General features: G+C 30.4%; 1 protein-coding gene across 2 annotated transcripts in view; it reads right to left on the reverse strand.

Moving 5' to 3' along the window:
• Positions 1 to 9,335, reverse strand: part of LOC148274102 (sushi, von Willebrand factor type A, EGF and pentraxin domain-containing protein 1) — a 79,505-nt gene extending 70,170 nt beyond the window's left edge. For both annotated transcript variants that reach the window (XM_088237619.1, XM_088237618.1), the window contains exon 1: positions 8,835 to 9,335. In XM_088237619.1, the coding sequence (XP_088093745.1) occupies positions 8,835 to 8,955 (121 nt within the window). In that variant the 5' untranslated portion in view covers positions 8,956 to 9,335. The remainder of the gene's footprint in view (positions 1 to 8,834) is intronic.
• Between the last annotated feature and the right edge of the window lie 1,061 nt (positions 9,336 to 10,396).

A 10,396-nucleotide genomic window follows, 5' to 3' on the forward strand; every position in this document is an offset into this window, starting at 1 on the left:
ACCTTGCGAGAATTAAAAAATATTGTTTACTTTGAATTTGTGAATCCTAAAAGATAATGCACTTAGTATTGTTAGCACAAAATTATGCAGTTTACATTAATTTATAGTATTGAACGTAACATAAGTACTAACTCATTACTTATGCATAATGCCACTTGAAGCAACGTGGAGTCAGGTCAAAAGAGAAAAGTGATTTACCAAGTACATAATATACAAGTAAGTGTGCGTGTATCTACATAATTGGATTGTGACCTTCATTTTCAGGATGTCTCTTTTCTAATGAAGATATAATATGAGCGTTGATTGGAGCGAAATTAATTTAATATTCATTAATCGAATTTTGTCTAGTGTTTGAAAAAAATACTTAATTAGTCCAACACTAAACATTTAGTCTGTCCAAATCCTAAATCGATTTTTATAATTTAAACCATGATTGACATTGGTCAGGGGCGTGCGGTGAGGTTTAAGATGAGGGAAGCGGTCCCTTGGTACTAGGTACATACGTAAAATATGTTCCTACTACTATCACAGTAATTTGAATCAAGTGCTTTAAAATAAACTTAAAATAAATATTAGGCCATATTACTGTAAAAGAGTTTTTCATAGTTTATTCTAATAATACCACCTTGTCAACTGATTTAAATGGTAAATTAGTTATAAAATAATTATAATACAGGTAAACGCCGTTTTGCACCGGTTCAATTTACGCCGATTTAAAATTACGTCAGTCGGTGCCGTCGTGGGATTCCCCGGTTCGGCCGACACCAGACGACAGTAGGCGCCCCGATTTTTTATAGCGTACACACTTTTACACTTTGTTTTATTCTATTACCGTGTACGCGAGTAGCCAATTGTGTGTGTGAAATTATTTCCGAGTTAGTTTTCGTTTTGTTTTTAAGAAAAATATGAAGGTAAGATTATATTTTTAATTTTATTATTATTTAAATTAAAAGAGTATTCGAACATTTGAAGTTTATGCTATGATTCTTCAAGAAAGCAAGCAACAATCAAAGCAAATGAAATTGTATGTTTTTTTCATAAAAGTGTGAGAATTTAATTTAGCACCGACGAACTAGTGAGTTAGTATTTATTATAAAAAAAACATTATTTATATCAAGATATTATTACTTATTTTGTAAACCAATTTAAACTGTATTTATTAAATTCATTCATAGATAATTTATTTGGAATATATATAGGATATGTATTAAACAAATATGTAAGATTGTTCTAAGAATTTTGACACGGAACCGAAACTTATATTATCTTCTATTATATTTGTATATATTTTACGCCAATTTTTTTTACGCGGGTGTCTCTCGGAACGGAACCCCGGCGTAAAACGACGTTAATCTGTACATATAAATTAAACATGGATCGGTTTGTGAGAATTGCTTCCACAGAGCTACTAAGGATCTCAATTTGCGCATTCGCGGATTTGAATTTAGTACTACGACCACCTCATAGGAATAAACAGATAAACGCAGTTCCTTTTTTCAGAATAAGACGTAGTGCAGTGAATTTTACTTCAGTTCGAGCAGGCGAAAGGTTGTGTGTGGGATTGTCAAAATATTTTTTTAAAATGGATTTTTTTTAGGGAAGCATTGGTTCCATCCAATCTATGGACGGACCACGCATGGTGTATTACACCTATGGTGTATTGTAAAAGTGATGGAAAACCTTTTTTGCGATGGAAATATGACCGCCGATTTTCACAAAACTTTCGAATAAAAAATAAAAAAATTCACCAAATAAATTATCCATGGTATTAGGTATGCATTTAATCAAACAATAATTGAAGAAATGAGAATGTTTAACTATGGATAAAATTGTGAGTTTTATCCTGTAAAATGATAACTTAAACGAGCCGTAATTTCTGTACGTACTAAAGATTTTTTTAATGCCATAAATGTTCAACATTTTATATATCGCTAAGCCAAAGTCTGAGTGAGATTATCCCAAAACTTTTGAATCTGAGATACAATAAAGTAATGTTTTTATATGGTAAAATATTGAAGTTAGATATTTAACCAATGTGAAAATCGTAATCTACTTCTAATAATTAATTTCATTCTGACCCTTTGCATCTCAAAGTCCGATTATCTCAGCGTATGTTCTTCAGTTCTGTTGATTTGGGCTAGCGATATGTTCTCTAAGGTTGCACATCAAAAGTCAAAGAACCTTAGAGTATATAATAACTAAAAGGCTAGGCTTCATAGCGTCCATGAGCTCTGTAGCAGCAAGAAATAATGTAATCTAGCTCCTATCTGTTATCTGTTATTGAATTCAATTATAATTTGAAACGAGGGACTTGAATACTAACCGTCAATGCGCTATGTGGCTGCATGACGTGTTTGGATATTGTAAAGCGCCCTTAAGGTGATTGTCACAAAAATGGCGCTATATACACTATCCACAATAATAGTAGCTGCTTCAATAGGTAAATGTTATCAACTTCCAACTGTTTGACTTCCATTGTTCCAATTCCAACTGTTCATGCGCTCAGTAGCTGCAAGACTTGTTGTGATCTAAATTCTATTTTTATAAATTTGTCTTTTAGTTATTTTTTTTAAAATATCACTTAAACTTTAAACTTCATTGTCACGTTAAGTAATAAAAAAAACAAATAGGGGCTAGATTACTTAATGTCTATGCGCTCTGTAGCTGCAAGACGTGCTGGAATATTTATTTACTGTACAGCGCCCTTGAGGTGATTTTCATAAAAATTATCAAAATATATATATATTTAAGAACTTCCTCCACACATCTGCACTTTTTTACTTCAATCATTTTCTTTGGACAAAAAAACTAGTTTCTTTTCAAATTTCATTACAAGCGATTGTAACACTCGTAGAATTTAACTCTACTGATTTCATTGGAGCTTTCATTGCGAGTTTGGTGATTTATGTGGAAGACTTACGTCAGAAATTGTCATTCTTCCTCATGCCATTACAAATACATACACAAACGTAAGCAAAAAGTACTTTTATTCACTCTCTATTTTAAAAAGATTGCTAAACTATACTAATGTCTGTCAATGTAATTAGTTTATTCCGGAGCAAAATTAAGCAATTATAAAATAGACGTCAAAAGTTTTACGGTGCACTACAAAACAAACTTGCTGTAGGGGAACACTGACCCTGCATTGGCCGGGCACTTTAAAGCCGAGGGCAGAGGGCGAGAACAAATTTACGTAGACCCGCCGCAATAGATCTACACAGGTCACAGTGACGTCAGGAGATAATATAGCACTGACCCCATTTTTCAGAATTAGAATAACACACAAACTTGTTTTACTTGTCCGGTTTTGATGCATCACTTTTGGTCTATGACTTCCATGAATTTACCTGTGTATGATTGTTCCATTGATTTTCCATAATTTATTTTGTATAGAGGGTCAATATCAATTAGAAAACTGGTATAGTTTATCTATTTTATGCACATTAGAACATGCTCAGAGTATTAATTCTCTAGAGAAGCCTTTAAGCTGTATTGTATCGAACAAAAGGGTTCCAAATTTTTGCCAAGTACCTACGGCTCGTTGTATTGCCGTAATCTGTAGCTAATTTCATGTTCAATAATGATATAATGGTATTTCTCCGTATGGGCGATTCCATTAGTTTATTACTCTAAGTGTACATGTGTTGTTATGATTTTTTATTAATATTTGTTATCAAAGACGACTAATACTTTATTATAACGCTACAAAATGGCGTATAACTCTTCTGTGATATTACGATTTCCGAAATTGGCTCTTGTAGATCCAAGCCATTAATATTTCAATGGTGATTGGTTGTTGTCAAATTAATACAATGTAAAACTATTTCAATAAATAAATTAAAGAATCGCGCCATGAGCCGTAAACGGAAGTTAATGAAAGGTTATACTGAAGGAACTACTTATCTTGGATGGAAACAAATTGAGAAGCCTTTTGTGAGCTCTCGTCTACTAGGTGCCATGTTTCAGTGTCTTAATGAACAAATCGTGGGCATTCTGCGAAAATCTATTAAGATTTTTTTTTGGTGTTTTGACTTAATGATGATGTTCATCAAATGCTCTTAATTCTACAAAAATGCACTAAGTCCTATCTACACTACAGGCCGAATTATTTTCCACGATAGGTCAATAGAATATCCGTTATAAATTCGTTCATGGAATATGAAAAAATATTCCAAACTATATTTAAAGTTGGTATGCAATCATCCCTTCTGCCTAGAATACTCATATTTCCGAAAACAAACATGTGAAAAAACAATGAAAATAAATAGTGTAACATTCATTTTAAACGTTTTATCCCTGAATAAAATTGTTAGATGAAAGCTATTCTTTTTTCATTTATTACTAACTCAACATTTAAAATACTTAACCAAGCAGTATATCATAATTCAAAAATTATAAAACAAGTCACACAAAGTAACTTTTTAATGTGACTTGTATGTAAAATAGTTCCTTTCAATGGTATCATGTACCAGCGAAAATGCATTAAGTCAATACAATGCTCTATTATTTTGGAAAAAAACATCATAAAAGAAATGTTACTTTTTGTATAAAAGCTAAATTTACTGTAGTCAATATATCAACGTACCTATTTTACAATTGGTTTCATACTGTTTAATAATAAAATTAATTATTAATGCCTAACGAACTTTTAACTTCAAATATCTCTAAATTAGTAATTTTGACATAATGCTTTTTTGCCAAATACCGACGAAATGTTAAATACTCCTAATTTTTCATTATTATTAGTACTGGATAATTAAACATTAAAAAAATTATACTGTTTTTTCTTTTTTTTAAAATGATTTGGAAATATATTTGGATGCACAAAATTATATTTGAACAAAAGTAATTTGTATTATATGACAAAAGCGATTAAAAACATTATAGAGAAGAAATATAGAAGTCTAGGCATTCATAGGGCTTATGATATGTCATTGGCTGGTTTAAGTCCCCACTTTATACATTGTGTAACATTCACTATTCTGCCTATCTTTGAACATCCATATTTCTCAAATTCTTTTATCTGTCTATTTTTGTGAAGTTAAAGAGCCGAAACCGATGTGGGTGATATTCACATGATTGAATTATTTATCTATAATATTCTTAATCCCCATGGTGATATATTGGGGAGCTGAATCCATTCTTTGTATAGAAAAATTTAAACAAACTTAAAATATTGTTTATAAAAGTAGCTTATTCAATTTTAAAAAAACGTTAAATCGTATGTGCAGTGCGTTCGAATATTTAATAAGCATATGTTTATGTGTTAGTGCCTGTGAGTGAAGCAAGTATACATGCAATTTTTGCTTGCTTTGCACGCATGTTTGAATGATTTATAAAAAAACTTTTTGCTACGCAAACATAAGCAAAGTTCATTAAATATTTGAATGGACTGTACTTCGTACTGTATTAGAATTTTTATATTTAATATTCAAGTCCTAAATATTTAAAATCTACATTATTTAAAAAAAATAACCGTCCAATCGACGCGCCAACTTTTATTTAAATTCAACCAGGCACCGTCAGAACCCACTACCGCATTTCTTCTGTGCGCCCTGAACGTAGACACTCTCCTCACATATTTATTTATTAAATATACAACCTAAGCCAATTACTACAGTTATATGAAGAAAAGTTAATTTATTTTATTAGGTAAACAAACAGTATGTACACAAATATTACCAATTTCTTTGAATATTAGTGTAAGACATGCACACACCAAAAAAAAAAATACACTAATTACAATAATTTAAATTATGTTCAATATAATAAATGTAAAAGAAACGAAACGAAAAAATATGTATATACTTATAAAGTTAACTATTTGCTTCTCTCAAAATTTCAATAATTTTTGACCTAAATTTACATACATTGTCACAACAAATATCAGCTTCGGTAAATATATTGTTATATTGGTCGCATATGCTAGGTATTGTAGATTGTTTAAAACAGTTTGTTGACGCGTTTTCTGTGAAAAACAGTTTATTTTGTCTTGTCGGTCTAGATGGCACACGGAATGGAAGTCTTTCAAGTAGGTTAGGAGAATCAATTTTATTATCTATTAATTTGAATAAACATAACTGGTCTAACATTATTCTTCGATTTTTAAGAGAGTTTATTCCAAGTGTTTAACTGAACAAAAAGAACGTAAAGTATGTAGCAAAGACAAACGAAGGTAATAAAATAATAGTATACAATATATTCAATTAAACGATCAACATACAATACTTCGAGCTAACCCACGCCAATCCATCTTCGTCCCACGCTGCAGTGTCAATGGCGAAAGATTTACGAAAAGCCGGAATATCTAACCCAAAGAATTCCAAGTTGTGTGACGAATTGATTTTTCAACGCATTCTGGACATTTGGGCATAAAAAATCTTAGACGATTTGATAAATAGCGCATTTTTACTTCTGGTGAAACGGTTGGGAACGCGAAAAGATTTTCAAATAATAATAAAATATATTTCAGTAAAATGGCTAAATAGCGTAGAGCCAATTCTACCATATAAAAGAAAAATATATTTTATTTTTGTAAAATAATGAAGAGATGACTTACACAATATGTATAATATATTAATAAAAAAAATAAAAAATCAAACTTTATGTATTTTTTTTATTAAAGTACAAAATAAAAATGAATAAAAATAATCAATCTCTAAAAGGAATTAAGTAATGAATTTTTGCATAATTAGGATGAAATAAAACAAATTATCTTGTATTATGTCCTTATGGCGGTCTCTAGCCATTGCTCGAACAGGGGTGAATGGATCCACCCTGCAGTGGCTTTGAAAAGCGTGTTGTTTTTTTATAAAACATATTTTTGTTTCTGAATTAAAATTATATGGTACAGGTTAGAGTTTTCAGATTTTAGTTCCATGCCATTATATTATAATCACATTTTAATTAAAATTAATTTTCAGCATCTCTATAACTCAAATTAGTATAATATTTTGACATAAAAAAACAAATGTGCGTTTACTCTGGCCGATTCCCGCGTAACACTTCTGATTATAATAATTTGGTGAATAGAGATGGCACATAAATAAAACACAACAATAAATATGACCTAGAAGCAACAGTACGTGTGGGAATCTGGAACATTATTGTAACCAAGGAGACACACATATAAAAGTTTTAAAGTATATTTTCACAGTATAAAGTGTAAGTTTTACGATCGCGTTTATTTTAACATTAAGTTTGTACACACAGCTTAAAACGCAAGTGAAAACGACATGGTTTATAAAAAAGAGTCACGTTAACATGAAATCTTGCGTAAATAATGGTGTTATGATAGATTTTGAAAGATAATTTGTGTTTATAACAACGGAATATGAATTTATAAAGTTTACCACCTGTTATTAAATTCGCCATTAATTGCATTATTTTATCATTTTTTTCTTTCTTTATACAGCTTAACCATTAATAATATAAATAAAATTCATGCCAGCAAATGAGTCGATCTTAATACTCGTCGCCTCAAAACTCACCTAAAAATTTTTTTGCTTGTTTCTGTCCTGATTTTAATATACTAGTAAATCGACAAAATCTGAGGGACTAAAAACCGTGTTTATATATAAAACGTTATTATTATTATTTACTGTTTAAATGATAGGGTAAGTTTTTAGAATTTGACTGGCAAAAATAAAAGGTATATTGATCCTCTTATAACCATAAATTAGCATAATAGACCTTTTCAATGAAACATTTTTTTTAAAACATGTGAAAATTGCGATAGAGACGTTACAATTGCAAAATTTATTATTAATTTTTATTCTTTTCATATATATTTTAATGGATATGTGCTATAATTCTTCATCTCACTTTTTCCATTTCCTTTCCTTCCTTGTTTTTAATCCCATTTCTTTAACTCCTAGTGAACAGCATATTATGTTTTTTATATTATTTTTCCTATGTGAAACTCGTAATAGGTCTTATTTTTTGCCATATTTTATATTGTTCATTTTAGTATAAGTTTGTTGGTTCATTAAATTAACAAAATAAAAAGTAAAAAAGAATTGATCTTGCAATAGTTTAATAAGAATCAATCTATTGATAATTGTGAAGATAATTATAATACCTCAATAATAATATTTATATTGTGCAATGATGTTCTGAAACCACAATGCAAGTATACATGCGTGTGTAAAATTTATAAAAAAAGTATCAAAAAAATTTTGCAAGCGTGATATTTTAGACACTTACTAAATAAAATGTGGTTGATGATTTTTACACCTCTAATGTTAAATAAAAAAATGATCGCATTAGAAATCACGAATAAAAATTAATAAAATCACTGTGGTTAAAATAATCTATTGATAATGTGGTAAAATCAGTAAAGCGTTATGGAAATTTCATATTTCAAAACCAATCATACATTCACCATATTTAAAAAAAAAATATCTGGTAGTCACAATCTGATTAAACTTTGTATATTAAAACATAAATAATAAACGCAGATAATAAAGACACAGATATTCCTGTGACACAGAAACTTCGCCATAACAAGCACACTTTAAATTAGATAATTCCATTAAATTCAAATATTTAAGTACCAAAAAAATTTTTTTTAACTTGAAACAACTTATTTACAGAGAGAATAAACATAACATAAAATATTATATTTTAAATGCAAACACAAAAATAAAACATTACGTTTAAAAAATGCAGTTATTGTACTTAAATATTTTATGTAACAACTAGCTTTCCGATGTGGTGTATGAATTTCAAACCCCATACGTCATTTTCATTGGAAATTGGTTCTGTTTACCGTAAGAGTTAATACGAGTATTAGTAAGTAGAAAAGATGAAGCAAATAAGACGGTTACTCGTACCTTCTACTTGAGAAGCCGTTAGCGAAGCGACGACAATCATCAGCAACATTGTGTCGGAGATACTTCTTCTCGTTGCACCAAAAATTACATTATTTCCCTTAATCATCGTTCTAAACACCATATTTTATACAAGTTTGTAAGAGTTGATTTATCGCGCGCGGCACAGGAATTTTTGACACCGTTTTCATTTAAAGTTTAGGAGTGCGGCATTACATTGCAGCGACCGCATACCTGTCACAATCCCTCGCTCGGGGTAGGGGAGATACAAAAGTCTGGCATCCTGTGCACTTGAACAATCGTTTGGCACAAAAAACGGCTTCGGATTCGCGCACGTTGCTCGCGGTCGGTGGCGCAGGTTGCGTGCTTAGCACCTGTCACGCGTTGAAGTCTCCGCGCAGGTAAACCGTCCGCTATCTTCACCTGCCAGCTGAGTACTGCTCGGTGTCTACAGCTTGGAGAGCATTTCTCTAGACCGCCACTGACTAATGCTCAGCTAACAAATGGGGCATCTGAAGAAACCGGCAAGCAGGGGAACGCAACCGGATATATTTTATTCGAGTATAATATAATAATAAATTAATTACGATAATATTATTACTGTAGTCTAAGTTCACTTGTTCAATGATATAATATGTAAGTATTCTTGGATATTATAGGCCTTAAAGCCAAATATTTCTTTTTAATGCAAAAAAAATAATAATGGGAAGAACAAATAGATTCAATGTACAAAAGACTAAGAAAATTATTTCACATATTTGCAAAGCCAATAGGTATCTTATCGGCGGATCAATTGAAGACAGTTAAATAAGCTCCAGTATAGTTAATTATTCAATATGCAATAGTTAAATAGGGGGGGGCTTTTGACACTCATCTTAGACCCCGAAATGTTTTACAAAAAGCAATATTTAAATAATACTATGCAAACCATCCATCTTCTCAGCTACCAAACTTTTCAGGGAGTTTAGAGTTTTAAGAGTGGAGGATATTTACGGAAAGTGTTGTAAGCTTCAAGTGCATAAGGAGAGCCTCTCATCGGACTGTTTAAGGGAAAAATTGAGAACAAGATGCCTAGCTCTACAGAGAATAAAAAAAAATACTACCGCCAAACATCTCAATACGTATATAGAAAGGAAGCCTTTCAATAATTTACCTCAAAATCTACGGGAAGAAATTAATTACGAAAAATTAAGAAAAAAATATAGAAAAGCTGAATTACATAGTAAACGTTAACTGTATTTTTATAATAAAATGTATGCAAGCATATAATCATTTTGTTTTATTTGTTCTGTTACAATTTATGTATTATTTTTTTATATTAACAATAATATTTCATCACTAGAATGTCCCGTGCCGAGGGAGACATTAATATAATTTTAAAATATGCCTTAGTAAACAAAATTAAATCATAATATCAAATATGTAACTTGTGTATTATATAAGTGTGAATTTGTGAATGTTAATTTTTTAAAGTTTTTTCAATTTTTAATTGTACAGTTATTTGTTCTACAAATTTTGTTTCTATTTCATATTATTTTGCACACATGCCAAACTCAAGAGCCTGA

This window comes from Micrasema longulum, unplaced genomic scaffold (assembly GCF_059751315.1).
Source record: "Micrasema longulum isolate JH-2025_06_02 unplaced genomic scaffold, ASM5975131v1 h1tg001760l, whole genome shotgun sequence".
In the NCBI taxonomy this organism is placed as follows: Eukaryota; Metazoa; Arthropoda; class Insecta; order Trichoptera; family Brachycentridae; genus Micrasema; species Micrasema longulum.